The following is a 23,935-nucleotide window of genomic DNA, read 5'->3' on the forward strand; positions in this document are numbered from 1 at the left end:
CACAATTAACCCCTGGTAACGTTTTTTCGCGTTTTATAGATGGCGTTCACCTACAGACTTCGGTTTAAACGTTATCGGCGAAGAATCCAAATCTAATTTTTTCAAATTTCAAATTATAAAGGTATTTGGTGACATGATTGAAAATTTGCATTTATATTTAATGAACTCGACGATAATGATGAAGAAATTATCAATATTATCAAAGCGTCCAGAAAACAGAAAGTTTTTCATACAAGAGCAAATCTTTCCTGGTGTTTTTTCACAAGGGTAACCAGAAAGACTATTTCATTGTTAGAGAAATTGTAATTGCAAATTGATTTCCGTTCATTTAAAACAGATATCGGAAAAATTTTAGTTATATTTCCGCAGATAAATGTCTTCTTAACTGTGACCTGTAAAATAAAGCAATATTGTCTATTATTGGCTTAAACTAGAGTTTAAATCTTAATTTGATCTCCAGTTTCACCCTGTTGGCTCTTAAAAATCGTATAAATGTAATTATTCATTCCCTTTCTCCAAATATGGTACCAATTGCAATTTTATTGGCTATGGTTGAAATACATATTGAAATCTATCTCTTATTCAATAACGGAGTTTTTACCATGGATATGTGTGTAAACATCTTCATAATTTCTGATGCCTCTCATTAAGGGAGCTTATTTCTTATAAAATTATACTAAAACTGTAGTAATTGAATGAAAATATCAACATGTCACTTCTTTCTTCGATTTGAAATATCCTATTTTTCGTTTTAATTGAAATCCAAATAGAGAAAATATACAAGAAATAGAAGAACTATGTAAAAAGGTAACATAAACTTTATATTAACTTCCCTCAAAATACTACTATTGTTAATAATGCGCTCATCTCAAAGTTCAAGTCATGAATAGTGGAATATATTTGAAAAGTTCTACCAAAAAATCTGTCATCTTGTCTGTCGGGTGTAAAATATGTTCCTTTTAGCATATTTTTTCTTTTCGATAAGATCCAGAAGACGCATGGGAAAAGCTAAACTGTTGAACACCAACGTTAGTGTTTATGAAAACTAGAGGACTGTATATAGCACCACAGCGTAGACAATTGATTATGATCACCTTCCAAGTCGGTGGATAATGCCGTATTACGTATTTCCACTTCTAAAATCAATAATTAGACTATCAAATTGGCGAAAAAGCTATACTAACACCATTCTTTGAAATACTCCAGTCCTTCTAACACAATCTACTCATATTTAAAAAAGAATTCATCTTGACAAAATAAAATCTATAATATACAATTTGAGTTCACTTTGATATTTGTTCAAATTATAATGACACTCATCTAGTATAACTCAAAATAATCATGACCTTAATGATGCCTTTCTAGAGCTAGTTTTTCATTGTAAAATTCGAATATTTATGTTCAGGTCATAGCCGTAGACCCAACTTACGTCTCATGTAAAAATTTTATTGATATAATATCTGCATACAAATGAACTCTACATAAATTTGACATTCACTCGTTTAGGAATCATCTGTTGCTTCATTTATAAGAGATATTCTGATTTCAGCTTCCAAAGTACGTCCTTATCGTTATCCATCTTCAACTGATTAATTTTTACTTTTCAATCGTTCATAATATTTGTAAACAAAATTACTTCTATAGAATCTACAACCGCCATAAAAAAAATTCCAAAATTCATGGATTTGTTATTTTCTATCTTGAAACAAACAAAATTATGAAGCGTTGGTCAAAATTCATAATTTACGGTGGCAATGCAAATAAGATCTCACTAAAGTGACTCAGTAGCAGATTCACAAATCGGAATGCGTGACTACTTGTTTTAACAACTGGGGGTATGAGACATACTAGTTGAAAAAGAAGTGTTGCAAGTAATCGCTAGTATTCACATTGATCCATTATATTTCTATTGAATATTATATCTCTTCCTTGTACTTTATTGACCTCACGCTTTTTCCACTCAAAATATTAGCACTTGTTACTTCCTACGCTATTGATAATGTTAAATTGGAGCTAACAATATAAATATTGGTAGAGTATGAGGAATATCAGGATAATCGCAGCTTCCTTATAGTTGGCCTGTACTGTATATGAACTACTACCAAAACAAAAGCCGACTGAAGTTGTATTGATACTTGGGGCGAAATGGAACTAGGTATAGAGGAGAAAAAAAAACTAGTTGAAATAGTCTATAGTAACAATTGTTTGATTAGTATTAGGTGAGATTTTGATCATCTGAACGAATGAACAGAAAAAAACGGTATGAAGTACCGTGAGTCGAAGCCTAGACGTAAAAAGTATGTTTCAATAATTCGAACAAGAGTGGAGTCTAATCAAAGTAAATAACTGTGAAACATTGAAGTCCAGCCTGGAGCATTGAACTTACGAAAAGAAGTTATAGGAACCTGACAACAATAACTATAGAAATAATATGTTAAGGAATGCCAAAACACTAAGGAAATATCAACGTCCAAGAAAGTATATAACAACGTGACCAAAATAATTGAGATAAACAAATAATACGGAGCAAATATTGGAGAGATTATGTGATTATTGTTGAAACAATCACATATTATCAATAATGGAAAGGGTTAAGCTTAAGTATTCAGGTAATTTCAGCAGAAATCCGGTCTTCAAGTGTTTCAGGAGTCTCATAAATAAATAATTCAATATATGCAAAATTAGTAATGGGAAATTGGGATATGAACTACTTCACTCATCTGGATTTCCAGTATTTTGGTGCATATATATGAATAGAAAAAAATTCTTGACATAATTCATGGGAATTGATTATACAAATCGTATTTTTCAGTAGCTTTTTGTTGTTATTTGATGATTTTCCTTACATTTGAAATGAAGGTTATATTCTCTCAATGCTACAATCCCTAATTAGATGGAATCAATATGATATTGATTGAAGACAATGAAACTCATCGTTGTATTAGTATAAGTATAAGTTTTTTTCCGCTCCGCTCCAATTCGGTCCTGACTAAACCGATATTATAATAAAAGGTTGCGCACTACCACGGTTTATTTGGGCAGCTGCCAATATGATTTCATTTTCCGAGACTTAATAACGTTTAAAAAGTATTTTCTTTTCAAGATAAATAAGGTCGATTAAATAATGATAATTATATTTATGGTTTCAACGGTTCGAACACTTTGTTGTTTTGTTTTAGTACATTAATATCTAAATATAGTAACCGGACTGAAATTAAGTCTTCTATAATATTTCAGAGAAAATATAATTTGCGAAATAATCAAATAACGTGTCAAAGAGCCCATCAGGAGACGAGTGAAAAATGACGATATATCTCCGGAAATGAGAGAGAATATCTGTAAAGCCCTTGCAATTCTTAAATGATATTAACAAGTTGATGAAAGTTAAGATATATACTTTGAAAATTGTTTTATATAACTTTATCATTGTTTCCTCAAAATTTGAACACTTGCTTCAGAACAAAAAATATTTCTAAAAGAGATACTAAATGTGTACTAACTTTTACAATCTAAGTTATATTAGGAATCCAGGAAAAATACTTTCTTGAAATGAACAATCTATTATCTGGAACAACGTTTATTAAAACCAATTTTTTAATTTTCTCCTGAAGTGTAGATTGTACATTGTTTGGGTCGTTTTGTCACCTATATCTATCAGATATTTCTGGTATAACTCTGCAAGCTTTTTTCAAATTTTTCAAGATTTTAGTCCAACTCATTTGAGCTACTTGAATCTAGATTCATCAATTATTTAGAATCTTTGATTAATCAGTCAGATTCCCTTATTTTTAATATAATGTGGAGAGGAGGCAGATTTAGCAGCGCCTTTAGAGCATGTTGACATAGCCCCTGTAATATCTAAACATAAGTGATGATTCTTCAATTTCGAAGAAGTTAAAATGATCCTTAATTTATTATGAAAGGTGAAAATGGGACAATCGAGATGTTCGTATTTCAATCATTGGTTTTGGAAGGGCAGACGATCATATCTGCTTCAAAGGTTTGAAAATTTATCCAGCATCCAGTAGAAAGTACCAAACTAATTCACATTATTGTTTATAAATCTTTTGAGGATAATAATTTTTTATCCGCAATAATTGGTTTGTTTAAAGACTTACCTCATGTATAAAATCATACAATTTATCATTTTTTATCTCTATCAGCTCCTAAATGGAGAAGACCAACTAATTAGAGACTGTAACAATCTATTCGGTCAACAGTGAGCTTCCAAATTTTCAAGAGATAAATTAGGAAACCGATTCTCAAACGTATATTTATATGTTTGGGTAAGGACGATAAAATAAATGAACTTTTCATGACAGCCATATCATTTGCAATGCAAAAACATAATTATATGAAAAATTTACATTGACAAAGATGTTTCTAAAGTATCATACTTATGCATATATTGACAAATTAAAATAAAAAAGAGACGAACATTCTGTAAATAGTCTTGAGAAAAAATCAAATACAAAGTACATTATTAACCTGTATAAATAATGATTCACATAATTAGGTTGTTGAACGTGGTTGAACATGTACTTAAAAAAACGGAAATATCAACTAAAAATAAAAAAGTTTTTCTCCAATTTGAAAATAGAAATGTATTTAATCCAGCTTTTCAATTATACAAGCTTCAATGAATTACTTTGTTTGATCATTCGTGTCCGGTGTTGGTTTTCTAAATGATAGGATACTCCAAAATTGGAATGTTTGTATCAAGAAGTGTCTGCCTGGTCCGTAATTTTCGATATTAAAGCGTTTCTAGATATTTGAAATTGTTTTGTTTTTGGTATAGCCTCATAATTGTAGGTAATAGGTACACACCGGTTTTAAAACCTGTTTGTGAATCAGAGCTTTGGTTGGAGTGCCTACCAAACAACCAATAGATATTTTTATTCTTTTTCCTCAATTCCTCTATTATTTTTAACATGCTCCTCATACTTAATTTTCAGATTTTTTGTTTGATCAGAAGATAATTTATTATTTTGTCAATCAAGGTGATTTATCTTGAATTTTATACACCGTTTTTTATTCTATGTTTTCTCGGGATATTCAGTTCCTAGGTAAATTTAATATGACTGCAATACTTCAACCCTTTGCAAAAGGACCATTTTTTTAGTTTCATCATCAGGTCTATAGTTGCTATACTTTATCAAACGAAATTCAAATTGGTAGTATGGAATTATGTCTTTTCGTATCACTCATGAAATCACAGCAGGAAAATCTTTGTTTATTTGACTGATCTATCAATATAAAATAGTGATATAAAAGTTTGCTACTACAGCGGCATAGCAATTTTGGCTACATTTTCCAACATTACACACCGAAGTTTCAGAAAATACATAACTTATCACATTATCATTTTTAGCATTAACTGAGTTAACTATATATTTTTCATGAGAAAATGCACTTAATCTCAGGATCAACCAAATGGTTGACAAAAAATTGTTGTTTATATACACTTCACTATTACGGTTACTATGTATTAAAATGTGTTTTAACTACACTGATCTGCATGAAAATGGGCCCTTACATCATTATTGACAATTTCTATGTAAAATTACCCCCTGAATCTCAATATGAACTTAATTTGTGCCCCATCATCCTCCGTTTGTGGAGGACATCCCCTATTTATTTTTTACATTTTTCAATGTCTAGCCGTTAAATATCCGAAATCAGGTAATAAAATGTATAGCAAAGTGTATGGCAATATTGATACTATATAAACTATAACAAAATACCTAATGATGACATCATGTATCATAAAATTTGCAGAGAATTTAGTCTAGTTTGTTTACAGACGACTATCGTTAGTAAACCTATCAATATTTTTTTTACTCGTGTTTGACCATGAAAAACATAAAATTCTATGAATTTTTGTGTATTGCTGTTTATTTATTGATATTCTATCAATATTCTTAGTTAAAATTAATAGTTGGGTTAGGTTAGGTTATGCATACTAAGCTAAACTATGATGTATAAATTATTTTTCTTTTTCTGGAACTTCAAAGTATATACAGGGTGTCCCAGAAATTGCACGCCAGGCTGACACGGGAGGTTTTTTCAGAAAATCTCTACTTTTTGCCCTATTTTTGTCTGTTATGGGCATAAAAAACCTCTAATTTATAATTCTATGAATATTATACCATTTTTAAAGAGCACTAAGTAGGCTAGTTTTTGAGAACATTTTCTGACTCAGTCTGGTACATTTTTTTTTCACAGTCGCTAACCAAACTTTAGTTAAGGTTTTCGCTTTGAAACAAAAGGTAAGATTGAGTTGTTTTTTTTGTTAATGTCGTGCTACTTTTTATTAAAATGAATACTGGGTTGTCTCAACCAACTATTAGTGGTAGCCCAGAAAAAAAAGAATTATAAATTAGAGGTTTTTTATGCCCATAACAGACAAAAATAGGGCAAAAAGAGATTTTCTGAAAAAACCTAAAAGTGTTAATATCTCGAAAACTAAAAAACTTTTACTGAGGTCATGTTGCTTTTATTTGATAGATCTAAAGCTGATCTACCTCCCGTGTCAGCCTGGCGTGCAATTTCTGGGACACCCTGTATGTATATCGAATTTTATAGCTTAATTTTCTCTATAACGTACTAAAATTTTAACGTAATAGGAGGAGTGTAACCTAATCTAGATAATTACCAAAACATTAATAAAAATATATTCACTGCATCACGCCGCGCTGATACACAGATTCGCGAAAGAATTTACTATTACTCTAATCACGGACGCGCAATCAGGATTCACAAAATATTGCTGCATCCTTTGTGAATTGAACAGCCGAGACCGAGTCAAAAATTACGCTATACGTAACTAGCTTCTGCAAAAGAATTTTATTCCTGGTCAGGACAATATCCACTATCCTTTGGTTCCGAAGGAAAATATTCACTTGCTACCTTTGCACATCAAACTTGGATTGATCAAGCAATTTGTGGAAGCAATGGACAAGACAGGTGATGTATTTCAATTGTTGAAAATAAAGTTTCCTCGTCTTAGCGATGCTATATCGAAGAGAGAGTTTTTGTGGGTTCCCAAATTGAACAATTTTCCAAGATTCGACATTTATTGAACACTTAAATCAAAGATATAAATGTGCTTGGCTTGCATTTCGAAGCGTATGTAAGAACTTTTTAAATATCCACAAAAGTGATGATAATGTCACTAACGTCGAGGGAATCCTTCCCTGAAAATTTAGGAGCATTTGCCGATAAACAAGGACAACGGTTCCATCATGACATCGATAAGATGGTCGTTGGAATAAGACAGCGGTATTTCATGATTTAAAAGGAAATCAAGCACCCGAAAATGATACATATTTTCATTATTTTAAATCTTTTCCAGATAAAATAATTCTTTTTACCCCTTCAAATTAAATCAAATGTCCAGAAATTTTTAATTATTATCAAAAAGTGATATAAATAGTGAGTTATGGAAGAAAATGTTGGTGTTGTGATTTAGAAGCTTCAACATTTTATTGCTTATGTGGTTTTATAATCGTACTTGTGACACTTAGCAGTCTCCTTTATCTCTTCTTTGACTTATTTTATTTGGAATTCCCGGTGTACACTTTCATTACGGACTTACCATATGTTAACTTATTATCTTGATTTTACATTCTTTCTATTGTTCTTTGATATAAGTGAATAGTATATTAAATATCTTTGAACCACGAAAGTATTCAGACCATAGCCAAATTATTTTATACTTGGTGTTCCAGGTCTTGATGGAGAGTGAGTAGATGACGTGAAAATAATACTGTGACACGAGAAAAATTTTCTCATACGACCCTTCGAGTTATATGCCTTCAAAGTTGAGAGATTACAGCTTATATTTCTGCCGATGTATAGCTCACAAAAATAACTGAAGGACATAAATATGGTTTTGAGAAAATAAAACGAGAGCTTTGGTAAATAATAAATCAGTCTCATCATCATCCCATACCTCCCAAACTAGATACTTATATAAATACTCGCTTTATTTGATACTCAAATTTTTTCCTCGAAACTAGAAATTCATTTGAATATATGGATAGACAGGATGACACAACTTACAGACATTATATTGAATTAATATGGGATTTCAAAACTATATTTTTTAAGACTTTCTAGAAATTGCTGGGTGAATACATTCTCCAGCAAAATTAGAGCTTCTTCGATCCCTAAAGATATAACAATGGATTGGAGATAATGAATTAGAAAAATGATATATAACCTAACCAAAAAAACGGAGAGCCATCCGGCCTTTTTCGGTTCGCTGTTTGCAATCCACTGTCTCGACTGAGCTTCTGAGAAAGTGAAGAAGAAACTGTGAAAGTGTAAATAGCTTCTACGTATATGTCAAATATGTTCTTTTTATATGCAAATGACTGCTTCTATCTCTCTAGCGTTAATCCTACAGTCATCCAGTATCAAGTTGTGAACTTTTTGATCATGTTGATGGTTGTCCCAGTTTTTAGCCGTATTGAATGCTTGTCTTCACTCTAGCTAATACGGCCACATTTGAATTCAACTGTTTTATGATCGTGAATGATGATGCAGTCTCCGTAAAATCTTGTATTCGCGTAGGAGATTCCTTTAAAAATACGACCCTTCGAGTTATATGCCTTCAAAGTTGCGAGATTACAGCTTATATTTAAGTATATTTTCTCAATTATACATTCGTACATCATGAATTTTTAATGGATTTCGGTAAATATTTCTACAGTACTGTCTGAAGACCAGGGCGGCTCATGCTCAATGAATAACGATCCGTAACAGATCATATTAAAAATATTGCTTCTATGCAATAATAGTATTTTTTACACAATATTCACATTAAACTGTAGATAAATGGTTTAATGAATAAAATGAACATACTCTTGTAATTTGTTATTATGGTGGTGGTTTAAAAAAAGTATTCTTATTATTGTTTCGAAATTTCGGATTAAACGTTTAAAATAAAGAATTATTCAAACGATCTTACAAATATTCTATTTGAATATTATATTTTGTTACACAGGAAAAATTACGCTTAAAAAGAGACAGACCAAAGAAGAAATATTAGAAAAGAAAAGGATAACTGAAAAAATTAGATATGAAAAAGACCCTCAGAGATTAGCGGCTGAAAAAGAGAAAAGAAAGCAAAAAGTATAAGAAGCTGCAGGAAAAAACTAGTTTCTGAAATGTCGGCTCGTGAAAAAGGCAAGCTCGCAAAAACTGGAGGGAATACTAAGACAAATCCTATGAAAAGAAAAATTTAATGAGTAATATGATGAACCATTTTGTTAGAAAAAATACTTCCGATGATGAGTTGATAGGTCCTGAGTTCCGTGATAATGAACAATCTTAGCAAGGAAATTTTAAGATAGATTATTAAGTTTGATAATCATTTGATGATTAATATTCCTGTTGAATGCTGTTTTAGGTATATAATTCGTATGTAAGCCAAGTTTGGAACTACTTTTTGTTATTATGAAAGATAATTAAAAAATTTTGTGAAATAAATGATTGATTTCGATTGGTTTTTGTTGTTTCCTAGTGACACCCACAATTTTTCATGGCTCGATTTTTTTAAATGGTCATGAATAAAAAAATATTAAATATTTTATCCGCGCACTTCGGGGTAAGCTAAAACACACTGTACTAACTTCCGCCAATAGAATGTGTAAAAAATGTGATGAAATCAGAGTCAAATTCCTCCTTAGTTTGTAGAATTACCCCTATATTATTAATCACTCTCTATATTACATCCCGAAGTATCCAATAATTTTTTGTTCTAATTTCCAGGTTATTCCCTTGCTGCACTCTTAGCTCTGCTATGTGTTCTACCGTTTGCTTGGAGAGTTTTTGTCCACAGAGAACAAGGTCATTGGGAGGATTCAATTCCAGCATATTATTTCGCACATCTAGAACTATTCCTTGGCAACAGTTGTTTAGGAATAGGTGTTATGATGTTATTGGCTTTAACTCTGGAACGATATGTCAGCGTATGCCATCCAGGTCACGCTAGACCTATTCTAGGATCACCTGTTCGCGTTGTCACTATCATACCAGTATTCTCCACAATTTTTTATATTCCAATCATATTCAGAAATGAAGTGAGAACGTGTCAGTTGTTACCAGAAGGAACTATAATCTATCAACGAGTTGAGGACACGGTTTATTTAAATAGTCCGCTATTTAGTGTGTATAAAATTGTATTAGAAGTAATATTCAAGATAATTCCAGTTATTCTTTTAGCTGCATTAAATTTAAGAATTTTAATTGTGTATAGAAGATCTTGCGAAAGGAGAAGGAAGATGACTAGTCGTAAAACATCTGGTGAGGATGATCCTAAGAAGTTTGCAGAAGAAAGAAGATTAGTTTTGTTACTTGGATCTACGAGTATATTATTTTTAGTGTGTGTAACACCTATGGTACTACTGAATATAACCCTTTCATATGCTAATTTGATACATTTCCACTACCAGGTAAGATTTATTCATATTGATTCTCTTTCACACTACATTAAAGATGTAAAAAAAACATGTTGAATTTTTTTATTTCTCTGTTTCATCTTCCAAGTACTTGAAACTTTATAGAAAGTAGTAGCTCAATAACTTTACTGTTACATAAATGAACGCATTGTATTTGTATTTCCATATTACCATGTTTGCTAGTCTAGTCTCAAGAGAATACTTAATTTGATCATTTATCTCAATTATTTATCTATGTAAAATCATATTTGAGTTTGCTACGTGTTTATGTTACGCTTCAGATTTCTTCCTCTCTGTTGGGCACTACCTATGACGTTTATTCTGTTGAATAAATGTCAGTTTCTTTGATAAATTGCTGATAGTGAATAACTCTAATTTAGAACATAAATAACATATTTTGTCACTTAATCCTCTCAAAAGAATATGATAAGACTAAATACAAGACATTAACTAAGGTAATTTTTTAAGGTAAGATTTTATGTAATTGTTACAAAAAGAAATGAAAATCTGTATCATATTATTAATCTTTCATTAATCAACAATGGTTTAACAGACTTTGGAGACGGTTTATCAATTGATATTTTAGTAATTGACTTTTTTTAAACCAAGTAAGTTGTCATCTTATCCGACCCATCCGTGTCAGATAGCCATATTATTTCTTCGTCCTTTTTCATTTTCCTTTCCTCTTGCTTTGATTTTACATGTCGTAGCACAATTCTCATGCATCTATTTAAGAGTTAATACATTGAATTATTCACGAAGAAATTTAGAATGAGCTGTGATAGTGTCGTTATCAGATTTTGACGTTCCTGATTTCGAGTCACCACCCTATGGTTTTGCGATTTGGCTTTCATTAGAAACGTTAGGTTATAATGGTCCTTTATTTTACCCTTCATAGATCTGATATATATAATAATCAGGAATAATGGACGGGTTATACTGATATATGCTAGTGGAGCAGAACCCAGTAGCATTCCTTTTAAACGTAGATTTTCCCCAAGATTCTGATAATATTGTGTCAAATTGTGATCGGGTAATCCTTCGACCTAGATGATTAATAAGCCAATCACGACATAATAGAAAAACGATTCCAAGGACTTGAAAAAACTCTATCAGAGAGTTAGCAAACAAAAAAGAATAGTGTCATTTGCTTCGGCTGTTTCAAGAACTTCAACTGAACTGTATAGATATCCACAGTTATGGTAGCTATTCTTATGAAATCTAGAGGACGGAACCTGGAGGTACGCCATCTTCATACTCTGCTTTTTATTTTTGCGCTTCATGATTCAAGCAGGAGGTTAAAATACTCCTTCGCAATTGCAGCAGACTCAGACTCTCATTTTTTCGTCGACGTTATTGTGGCTACGACTTTACTTCCATTCTTCACTAAAACTACTTTAGGACGATTATTCAGTTGTGGACGAGTTTCATCCATATTCAAGATGTTAGAGGGCTTAGTAAACAATTCGTTGTCCTTCAAAAAGGGTCTCTAAAAGGTTGAAATGATTCTACATCAATCTGATTCATACTTTTCAAGCGAGCAATGGATATTCCTCGAATTTACGCATTTTAATATCATTTTTTTTTCTAAAATTTCAGTCACAAGACCATATCCAGATTTCTGATTTTGCCTGTTGAATTTATGTTTCAATTTGTTGTGCAAATTTAGATACGATCGTTCGCAAATCACTGCATTTTCTATATAATATGACCACATAGTCTCCTCTCATTTTCAAAGCCGAATGTAGTTCCTGGGCCCAAATGGCACTTTCTAGAATCATTCAGACGCCCTAGCAAAGTCTTACTTGAAATATTAATCGTTATTGTAGCCCTATAGATTGGCATGTTGTCGTTTTTAATGGCATTTACTGCATTTGATAGCTACTTTTGTGTCCAGTTACCACGGTCCGATTTTCGTATTTATTTTGGCATCTGAAAACAGAAAATCTCTCACAAACGTCAAGCTCTCAATGCTGATACATAGTGCCATTTATTGATAAGAGCTGGAATTTTTTTAATTGGTCATCTTAAACTTCTGACCATATCACTCTAAATTATCCTATAGCTAGTAACGTCAATTTAATTTAAAGTTTGTTATAGAGAGCTTCAAATATTATAATAAGCTGTAGAATTGGAAGAATGTGGATTGGCGCCCAGTTATACGAGGATGTATTGATATCTAGTTAGCCTAGACCAGTTCCATGCATAAACAAAATGTTGCGTTTCCATAGCAACGAACAATAACTTATTCGGAATGTCAGCGTGAAATTTGACGTCAAAAAAGTGAACCAAACTTACGCAATAAATTAAAAGGAAGATGTCCACCGAAATTGTGAATATCGAAAAATTTGAGTAACGAGCCATCATCAAGTACCTGTACTTAAAAGGGTTAGCGGTAAGCAGATTTACGAAGATATGCTTAGCATCCTTGGTTATCAATGTCCTTCGTATGCGACCGTGAAAAATTAGACGTGTAGATAAAGACCGATCGGGAACGCCAGTTTCTGTGTCAGTCCCCGAAAATATCGATTCAGAGTTATCAGACTATCGAATTGGACTAAAACGGATATCAGAAGCATTTAATATTTCATACGAACGCGTTCATCATATAGTTCACTTAATTTGGACATGAGAAAAGTTGCTGCAAAATGGATGGCCCAAATGTTTGAATGTTGACCAAAAGCGTGCAAGGGTAAGAGCATCGCGTTCGATTTGTGCTCGATTTAAAAACGATGTAGACTTCTTAAGCCGAATTGTTACTATGAATGAGACTTTTCTACGATCCAGAAACAAAGCAACAATCGATGGAATGGCGACACTCTGGTTCTCCAAGACATAAGAAGATTCGTGTCCAAAAGAAATCATGATTGATTTTTTAGATACGGGTAGTACTATTCAACATTATTGACTGATTCTATGGGAAAAATTGAAGAGAAAAGACACGGAAAGCTATCCAAAAGTGTTTTGTTTTTGCAGGCCAATGCTCTTGCACACAAATCTCATGATGCCATGCAAAAAATTTGTGATTAGGGGTTTGAATTACTAGAATACCCCCGTTATTCACTACATATGGCTCCGTCCGACTATCATCTCTCTCCTCAACTGAAAAAAAGTTTAAAAGGTTGTAAATTGTCTTCCAACGAGGAGGTAATAAAAGCTGTGGAGGTCTGGTTTGCAGAGCAAGAAAAAACAAAAAGTCTAGAGACATTGCAGGTTCGCATTAATAAATGTATCCAATTAAGAGGAGAATATGTTGAGTAATAAAATATTTTGATATTGAAATTTTGTTTGGTTCTATAGTAGGCGAAGAATTTTTCAATATATCCTCGTACATATTGTTTGGGTAGTGTGTTAAATTGATATTAAATTGGACAGTACCAATTACTTAACGAAATGAGAACAAACAGATGTGAAACCTGCAAGCAATAACACAACCAAGACTTTAAGGTAGAGATAAGAGCTGGAACTTATCCGAGGAAAGCCGAGATGATTGCAGCCCTAAATTAAAAGTTCAAATTGTAGAATTTGTGATGTAGCTATTAGTAGCTTAGTTTTTCACGTGCTCCAACCTGTCAGCTGTAGAGCTACAGAATGACCAAACTGGCACTTTCAAAACTTTTAGAATAATCAATCCTCCTATGTAAGAATTTGATATTATTATTATTCAGAATTTTCACTCTGATCAAATATTTGAGTCCATACCATATATAAATTATAGGGAAATTAATATTATAACAAACTTTCAAAGCATACAAATATTGAGATAATCAGCAATAGCTCCAAATATAATTTGGTACAAGTATAGCGTATTTTAAAGGAGCAGCTACTTAGATACTGATTCGATTTGAAACCTAACTGATTTCAGGAAACGAGAAACATATAATTCAAGAAAACCAACAACTTTGTATATATTGGAAAGGAAAATCGCCGAGAGAGTGGAAATTGATTTAAACTCAATAAAAGCGGGTGGTCACGTAACCTTTTCTATAAAACTCGTGAATATTGTAATATATAAAGAATATTAATATTAAAGAAAAATAACAATTCTTGCTTTTATAGGAGATCTGTGACAGAATTGATACTGTTAGTAGAGATAATTTGATTAAGTTGTTTCTATCGACGTATGCTAGAGTACATCCCCAAGCCTATTTCCAATTTCGTATAGCTAACACATTTGTTAATCAGTGAAGTGCAGTTATATTTTCTGTATGTCACAATAGTCAAGCATAGGAAAATCAGTTTACCAACGGCACAAATTGTTTTTAAAAAACCAAGAAGACGTTGAAAAACAACCTCGATCAGGGACAACAAATGTTTAATGTGTGAGATGTCTTGTGAGAGCAGTTTAATAAAAAGAATGATGAACATATAGTAACATTCAGAAATATCAACCGTATAGTGAACAGATAGTTTATTCAAGCGAAATATTTGTTCAAATAATAGTTCAGAAACTGTTTAAGAAGATCGTAATTCTTGAATATACGAAATACTATGGGCGAAAGCCATATCAATTAAAAACTGCGCTCTTAACAAGAGTGGAACTAAAGATTCTGTCGATGTATAGCTCACAAAAATAACTGAAGGACATAAATATGGTTTTGAGAAAATAAAACGAGAGCTTTGGTAAATAATAAATCAGTCTCATCATCATCCCCTACCTCCCAAACTAGATACTTATATAAATACTCGCTTTATTTGATATTCAAATTTTTTCCTCGAAACTAGAAATTCATTTGAATATATGGATAGACAGGATGACACAACTTACAGACATTATATTGAATTAATATGGGATTTCAAAACTATATTTTTTAAGACTTTCTAGAAATTGCTGGGTGAATACATTCTCCAGCAAAATTAGAGCTTCTTCGATCCCTAAAGATATAACAATGGATTGGAGATACTGAATTAGAAAAATGATAAGAGTATTTATCAATTTCAATCACGCTTTTAGACAGTAAATAAGATTTTAAAATTATGAAAGATCTTATTTTTATATCGCATGATTAAATTTGGTTGAAATTTTTTCATATTTTGTTGAGTTTGAGCGGATTCAGTAAATGATCTGTCGGATTGTGGTCAAAACTCTTTGCTGAATTTCAGTTTTTAACGATCCTTGCGATCCACTTTCCAATGTTAACATACATTAAAAGAAATATTTTCTTACATAGGAAGTAAGAGGTGTGAATTTCTGTTTTAATACGTCACTAATGCGAGAATTAATATGATGTCTTTCATTTATCAACATGTCGGTGTAGTTCTTCATATTCATTGAACCAAAACGTCCCCAACCCCATACAAATGAAAACTTTGCTAAAAATTATAGAGTGTTGCCAGAAAACTCACGTCAAAGTAACACTTCAAATATATAACCCAAAAAAACGGAGAGCCATCCGGCCTTTTTCGGTTCGCTGTTTGCAATCCACTGTCTCGACTGACCTTCTGAGAAAGTGAAGAAGAAACTGTGAAAGTGTAAATAGCTTCTACGTATATGTCAAATATGTTCTTTTTATATGCAAATGACTGCTTCTATCTCTCTAGCGTTAATCCTACAGTCATCCAGTATCAAGTTGTGAACTTTTTTGATCATGTTGATGGTTGTCCCAGTTTTTAGCCGTATTGAATGCTTGTCTTCACTCTAGCTAATACGGCCACATTTGAATTCAGCTGTTTTATGATCGTGAATGATGATGCAGTCTCCGTAAAATCTTGTATTCGCGTAGGAGATGCCTTTAAAAAAAAAAAGTCAGTGATAGCTGGACAGTCAATTTTCTCTATATGCAGAAAAATCGGCACTCACACATAAGATTACCACATATTAGTAACCTTTAATAATAATTACATTGGCGTTCGACCTTTTACTGAGCTTTTATAAATAAACGTATGATAGCAGAAGAGAAAAAAACATGTGGACAAACGACGAGTTCTGTTTTGCTTATTAAAAATGATTCATGTACTAAAAGGAAACAATCCACTATTTAACTGGAGATATAGGTAGGATTCTAAATTTTTCCGGATTGCCAGGGACTTCAATGATAATGGTTAATCTCTGGTTGATAATTTCTGCGGTTTTCTAAAAATGATCAATTTTTGAAGATATCAAAATCACAGTTATAATATTCAACACTGTCATGTTTTCGAATTTGATGACTGCGAAAAAAAAAGCGAACATTATTGCCGATAATGCTTTAGAGGTCAATCGATATTTTTCAGTAGAGAATAATTCGTCGAATAAAGGTAATCTGAAGATTATTGGATATATAATTTTCATTGAAAAGTACGATTTAAACCGAATTTTCAAAAACTTTCACAAAAATTTCTAAGAAAAGCACCACAACTGCGTTAAGAAGCAGTTCTCTTTCTGTTGACGTGGAATTGTTTAAAAAATTCACGAATTTTTGGCTTTTGTTTGAAGGAGAAATAAGCTGATGACGAGTTACCCGATGTAGAAATTGAGTAATATTAATATTAATTGTGCCAACTGCCATAGGCAGAATTTTATCCCCGTGACTAGCTTTAATTGGATATTTATACAGGAACCAATATTTCTTTCCAATTTCCTACATCTGATACTTCTTATATATTTCCCTTCATAAATTGATTGATTTCAAGTTTCTTTTGGTAGAAAATTTGTTCATCAAAACAGGTAGAAATTCATTTTTCAATTTCTTTTGGTTTGCTTTTTAAAACCGATTTTCAAGCATAAAATCAAGATGATGTATCTAGGCAAACAAAAACATTCATACATAAGTTGTTTTTAATTTTATAGTAACTATAATTTGTCTAAATGGCATTAAAATTCATGTCTTATTGATTGATCCAACAAACAAATAATCATTTGAGCAAAGTTTTAAACTTATGTAAGAGCATTCTTTAACGTCTTCGCAAAAATGGCAAAAGATCCAAAATACTAAAAAATTAAAATTTTCTCTCTAAAAAAGCTCATTATATGGGACGCCATTGTTAGATCCTAGACATTATAAAACATTGTTACGAACCGATATAGTGTTTAGACGTATACTTTTATCTTTTATCTACACTATTCGGCTTGGAAATGAATAAGCCTAAGAAAATTATGTCATTCAGTTGAGACGAATAATGCACGTGGTACATGAATCAAATTTTCAAGTTGCTAGCGACAGAATTGAAATTCTATGCGACACGAAAACCACAGAAGGCGGGATAAAAGAGACATAGTATTGTTATGCAATCCGATGAATGACGAGAGAAAGATTTTCTCAAAAATTGCAGAAATTTTGGGAAGGTACACAATCAATTGAAGAAGGGATCAATGATGTAAATTGCACGAGCGAGACCCTCAATGAAAACCTGAAAGTAGTCCACCAAAATTGACTAGCTCCATTCGAAATCAAAATTTCACATATGGGACTAAATGATAATTCAAATGTTTATTTCGCAATAACTTTCATCATATTTTTTCAGATAGACGATGTTGTACTCTATAGAAGTATTTTCATCTTTGATAATAGTTTTTTCACACACACATTGTACATACACATTGTATATAAACAAAGATATCATTTACATGTTTCCATGAACTTTTGGGAAGAGTAATATACTTTGTTTGAAATATACTCACCCTTTTCATAGAAATATTATTCTCCGAGAAATTGAATCCCTTATCTTCTATGAATTAGTAGTAGACCACGTAGTACATTTCATTCTATCGAAAAATATTTATATATTATGCGGGGACCGTATAAAGAAATTGGGTCGTGCTTCCTAGCTCAAATCATAAAATAAGAAATCTGACAACACCAAAAGGTTTATTTCCAGACATAAAAAATAATTAATTCACTAGATTTAATTACTGAATCTGATTAAGGGCTACGTTTTGAAGCCCATTTAGATATTACCCTCAGAGAGATAACTATTATAGAAATGGGCGTTATCAGCATTTAAATGAGCAGTGGCAAGAATCCTGTGATAATTTTGAAGAAAGATGAGGTGGTAAATGGTCGTAGAATATCAATATTCGATTAAAAAGGTACATATTTGTGATAGCATACTGAACAGATTTGATTCATATGAAGACAATACGACACATTCGTTAGTCATTTGATTAAGAGATTTGTGAAATATACAAACTTAGTCAATGAATTTTTTTGGAAGCCATACCTGCAAAAATCTGTTTCAACTGTGAATTATTATCGCGTGATTTGAATCAACTACCTTTCAAAATTACCATAATAGATATAATTGGATAAAATATTGGGTAAAAACAGATAAAACACTTTTGAAACACAACCATTTCCCGTCAATTTCGCTGACAGGAAGAAATCTTATTGATAAGTTATTCACATTTCATACAAAACATCAATTGAAGTAAACACCAGTGACAATTTGATAGCTACAATACTAGCCAAATGGCCGACGATTGTACCTGCTTGCGCCCTATTTAAATTAAAAATAAACAAAAACGTCAGAGAAAGGAAAAACAAGAAACAAACAAATAAAAACACAGAAGAAGAAAACAAAAAATATATATAAAACAAAAAACATATATCCCCAAACCTAGGGAAATCGTTTTCACCTAACCAGAGCTCTCTTTTCGTCCTCTTTTGACCGTTTTACCTCTTTTCTAGCTGGAATACGACAACTCCACGCTACCACCCTGTAGAGAAGCAACATCTTATATCAAGGTTAACTCCAACAAACCTTCTACCCATAAAGAAAATTTCCCTTATCCTACCTAAAAATCTCTCTCTACAAAACTAATGTCATTGATGATTGGTTGATTGGTTACATAACTTTTTTGAACATACTTGTTAACCAAAAATTGCTTTTTATAGAGAAATCTCAGGAATTGTCAATCTCCACATAATCTGTTTCGTAATAAACGTAATACACGAATTTCTCTTTAATTTGCGTTCTAGTGCAATAATTAATGTGAAAAATAGGGTCTCACCTCCGAATTTTTTTACTGTGAAGCAATTTGCATAAATTAGGCTTATCTTACCCTTACCTTTCAAAAGTAAAAAAGATTTGAGATTCTACTATTATTTTTAAGGAGTGTAAACAACTCTTTAATAGAAAAATTGACATTGAGTCATTTTATCGCTAGAAAACGTGTTTGATATTAAATGGTGAAATTGCAAAATATTTTTTAGCAAAATTACCTCATAATAAATTGAAAAAATCACAAAAAATTACTTTCTTTTGACGTAAAAAGATTTAAGTAAAGATTAAATAATATTTCATGTTCCCTATTTTAATTATCGAATTTTTAACCCCCTTTCCAATCTTAAATACAATCCCTTGATGAAAAGGATTTAAATGTTATTCCACATTGTCTAAAATGTCTATAATATTCTCAAGCTTTTCATCCCTTAAAACCACCCCTAAATTGAAAGAGCAAATATATATGATTACACATTTAAAAATAATTTAATTATAGAGTAAGAAATCACCATTTATTGCATAAAATAAACAAGTTGTCTAAAACTGTACCAGATTGAATTAGTAATACATTTTAAAAAATTCTGCAGCAAGAGCATGACAATGCATAAAAAAACCATAAAAAACTCATGGTCAGAATTTTCATTCAATTTTATAAAAAAAATTCAATATCGGAGTCGCTGTCACAATCGATATCTTCTTCTGGCTGAATTGGAGGGCTATTCTGGCAGTTCTCTGTAAACACTGGGTTCTCCAATACGCAGAAGAAAGGGGAGCACAATAAATCCTTTGGGTCGCATTCATATAGATGCCAAGTAGCATGTGTCGATTTACAATGCCTTATGAATATTTCACAAAAGTTTAACCGAATTATCTCTTGATAACTGAACTTTGCATGGGTGTAGTTTACCTTTCTATAAAATTTGTCCTACAAACAATTAACATTTTGTTGTTTTGAAATAACAGCAAACTTTGTATTGTCGCTTATTCCTGTTCTTCTAGATTTTGGATCATCCCTCACGCTTCCCGTTTCATAAAATTTTGCAACAATTTTGCTTTCTGTACTCCTAGCAACTGCGGTCTTTTAAAATGTGTTTTAATAAATAGAGCGCACATGGTTCTTCATGACCTCAAAGTCTAACGCATAACTGAAACTGATTTGTTTTTTTAAAACAATTGATGAAAATATATCTCGCTACTACGTAACTTTGAGTTTTATTCTCATAAACTCAAAATCAATATTATATCGTTTTTTATTGAAACCCTGAGTTTTTTCTTATGTTGCGCGTTATTAATTTAGCAAATGCAAATAAATTATAATAAAATTGATATTTTTATTGACTACGTACTTTATTCCAAATTATTTATTGCCTTGACTAACTTGATTGATCTTTTATATAAATCTTTCAGGTAATGAATCAAGAAAATTTTGTTCTACTAACGAGATGTCATTTCTTCTTGTCATACTCGTGTTGTTCTTTTATTAGAAATCTGCAAATTTAACATTTGTCAGGTTGATTTATAATCACAAATATTTCAACAAGATTAAAATTCTTTATAGTACAGAATGCTTAAACTTAATTTAAGATTTATTACCGTAGTGTAGCGGGGGCACGTTGTCGCAACTTCTATATTATTCTTAAAATGACAATAACTATCAAACGATTTATACATTTGATTACGTCTATTGTTAGTATCTCTATTTGTCTATGAACATATGATTAAAAATTATTAAAAATGTTATGTTGATAAAATCGCCAATGATTGATAATTTGAAAACGTAATGTTAACTTTTGCTTGAACTTTTTTGAACCTTATATATCCAGATTATCTGTACTCGATTAAGGTGGTTTTTAAAAGGACCATAAATTCCTACACCTAAGGGTTCTATATTGTGAGAGCAGTGCAGTGTAAATGACAACATTATCATATTGATTATTTTGGTTTTCTCAACGACGCGACGTGAACATTTACATGAAGCTGTGGTTATCCAGAATGAAGAGAATGAATTTATCCATAGATTCTAAAAATTCTACTTCCGACATCCATCCCGTGGAATTACCTGCTTCAATCGCATATGACGAAACCGAAACCACGAAAAAAAAGATCCGTACCTATATCTCATTCTAGGAACTACGAACATTGGTAGAACTGAATTTCAAGTCTTCCTCTTTCGGCAAATGTGATCGCACCGACCTGTTTTTGACCACGGGTAGCGATTATTTTTCAGGCTTCTCAACCGTGTTGACATCCGTTTCAACAACGTTCTACATGCGCGAAGCAATGGATTCATATTTTTGGAATACGCCTTGCAGTTCTTCAAAAAAATCGTTAAATTTGGCTATGTTGAATAAAGTTGCTGTACTCAAAGATGTAGCTTCTGGTGTTCGTAGAGTTAGTTGAGGATTTCTAGCCATAAAACTCAATTTTTTAGATCGAGTTTTACAGCACATTAGTAAGCTATTGTTCGGACTTTTCGGTAGTAAACCAAAACAAACTGAGTAGATAAGAAGCTAATTTATATTCTGCTTCCTGTGAGACTACCAATCTAGGTTTAACGTACCCCAATGAACAAGTTTCGTTGTTTTCGGTTTTTCTGACATACCTATATAAGGACTTGCTTTAAGAATGATCTTTCTACTACAGGAGATTCATGAACTTCTTCAGTAGTTGTATCTCCATTTCTTTTCTTTAATAGTTCCTCATTCTGGAAATGAAAACAAAGGACATTGCTGCAAGTTAAACGTAGATATATTATGAGCATTTAAGGTTAAACATTTTGAGAAAATAAAAACATAGACATCAGGAATCAAAAATTTCGTGAAAAATGTTAACTTACATGGTTGAAATCGAGACGCATGCGGATAACCTAGCAGCTTGACGCTTGGCCACTCACGGATCATTTTTAGGTATTGAATATTATAAGATAACATATGACTTTAATTATGTTCACCAAAGAGTTTAAAATTTAGGTGAAAAAGGCGGGTAACTTCTAATCCCTGCCACATCGTGCTCCTCGCTTCCCTAAATGTTTTTATTTTATTTACAACTATATTTTCTACTATTTACTACTTACTAACTGAATAAGTGTTGAAATTTTATTTTTAGGTTTTCCGCGCGATAGCAAATCTCCTGGAAATTACTAACTATTCAATAACATTCTACATCTACTGTTCATTTTCTGAAGATTTTAGGAATACTTTATTGAGAACACTGAAACTGGGTGGTAATACGTCACTACGGGAAGTACTCAGAACTCCACAACCTACTGCCACTACAACTACAACGCAACAAAAAGGTGCTTGATACAAACCTTGTCCTTCACAATTAACATTAGTTTGAGAGAAAATTCATTCTCATTTTGTACTTAACATGTATTGTAATGATTTGTATGCAGTAAATTCCTGTATTATGGAATGAAATGATTAATTTTGAAGCGGAAGAATTATGAAACATGTCCAATTTTGTTTTCCTATCCTAGAGAACATTTCGTTGAAATTCTCTCACCGATGATGGCTTGGTTATGAAGTGGTTAATTTTTTTAATAAAAATGCACCCAATACTATTCAGCGATATCAAACTTTCAATTCAATTCAAATTATTTTGAAGAAGGTGGAAAAAATCTTGATGAACAAAATTCTTACATGAAATTTAATTTAAACTGAAAGCTATTCACATCTTTTTGACAATAGAGGAATGTGTTGATGCTCTGTACCATGGAGGTTTTATGTAGTTTTAGCAGACAAACTAATTTCATTATTGAACCTTGGAAAGTAGTTGCATACTCTCAGAAAACTGTTTTCAGTGATCGAAATCATCCCGTTTAGTTATTCATATAGTTGAATTTTGTTTACTGTTTTAAAATACGTGAAACCGAAACTACTGTCTCTATACAAATTTATTACGAACAACTTTGCTGATTCTTCTATAAATTAAGTAAAATATAAAGTTTCACGTTACCATTAGTTTAAGGACTCCCAGCATTTGCATAATTATCATGCCCTATATCTCTAAATATTTCTCTGGTGGATGATGCACTCTAGATATTTAACAGGTACTCTGAGTTCATTCCTTCAATTAAGTTATTTATATTTCATTAGATTAGCCATAATGTACTACTTATTTTGACGATTATCAAAAATCTTTAAATTTTATGCAAACGCTTCCGTTCATAATTCATACTTCCTAATTAATTGTCAATGGAAAAGTTCGAATGTCGTGCAGGGAATGAAGTTTCCATGACATATTCAGTTGTAAACTTTTAATTGCTTTGTTGTTGTTTTTGTTTCCGAAAAACGTTTCGACAACGTTTTTGAATGACTTCCAAGAAGCTTTTTTAATGACAGATCTAAGACTTTAAAACTGACGATGTTTTATCTTTAGGGATTTGCAGGATAACAAACTTTCCCTCTGCAAATTTTTCTTCCGTAAAATTTGGAAATATTGTGTGCAAATTGCGGAATTTTTCCTTTTTTTTATTAAGACCTCCTTAAAGTTTTCCATAAGTCTCAGTTTAGTGTGCAAAGGGAGTATAATGATGTTTTAAGGAT

The 23,935-nt window shown here is 31.8% G+C and overlaps 1 protein-coding gene across 4 annotated transcripts in view; it reads left to right on the forward strand.

The window, feature by feature from the left end:
* LOC130903859 (probable G-protein coupled receptor B0563.6) overlaps positions 1-23,935 on the forward strand; it is a 233,756-nt gene that overhangs the window by 204,510 nt on the left and 5,311 nt on the right. For 3 of the 4 annotated variants that reach the window (XM_057816209.1, XM_057816207.1, XM_057816206.1), the window contains 2 exons: positions 9,778-10,460; positions 22,494-22,683. In XM_057816209.1, the coding sequence (XP_057672192.1) occupies positions 9,778-10,460; positions 22,494-22,683 (873 nt within the window). The remainder of the gene's footprint in view (positions 1-9,777; positions 10,461-22,493; positions 22,684-23,935) is intronic. The other variant, XM_057816210.1, reaches the window with a different exon arrangement.

The sequence above is a fragment of the Diorhabda carinulata genome, chromosome 2 (assembly GCF_026250575.1).
Source record: "Diorhabda carinulata isolate Delta chromosome 2, icDioCari1.1, whole genome shotgun sequence".
Taxonomy (NCBI): domain Eukaryota; kingdom Metazoa; phylum Arthropoda; class Insecta; order Coleoptera; family Chrysomelidae; genus Diorhabda; species Diorhabda carinulata.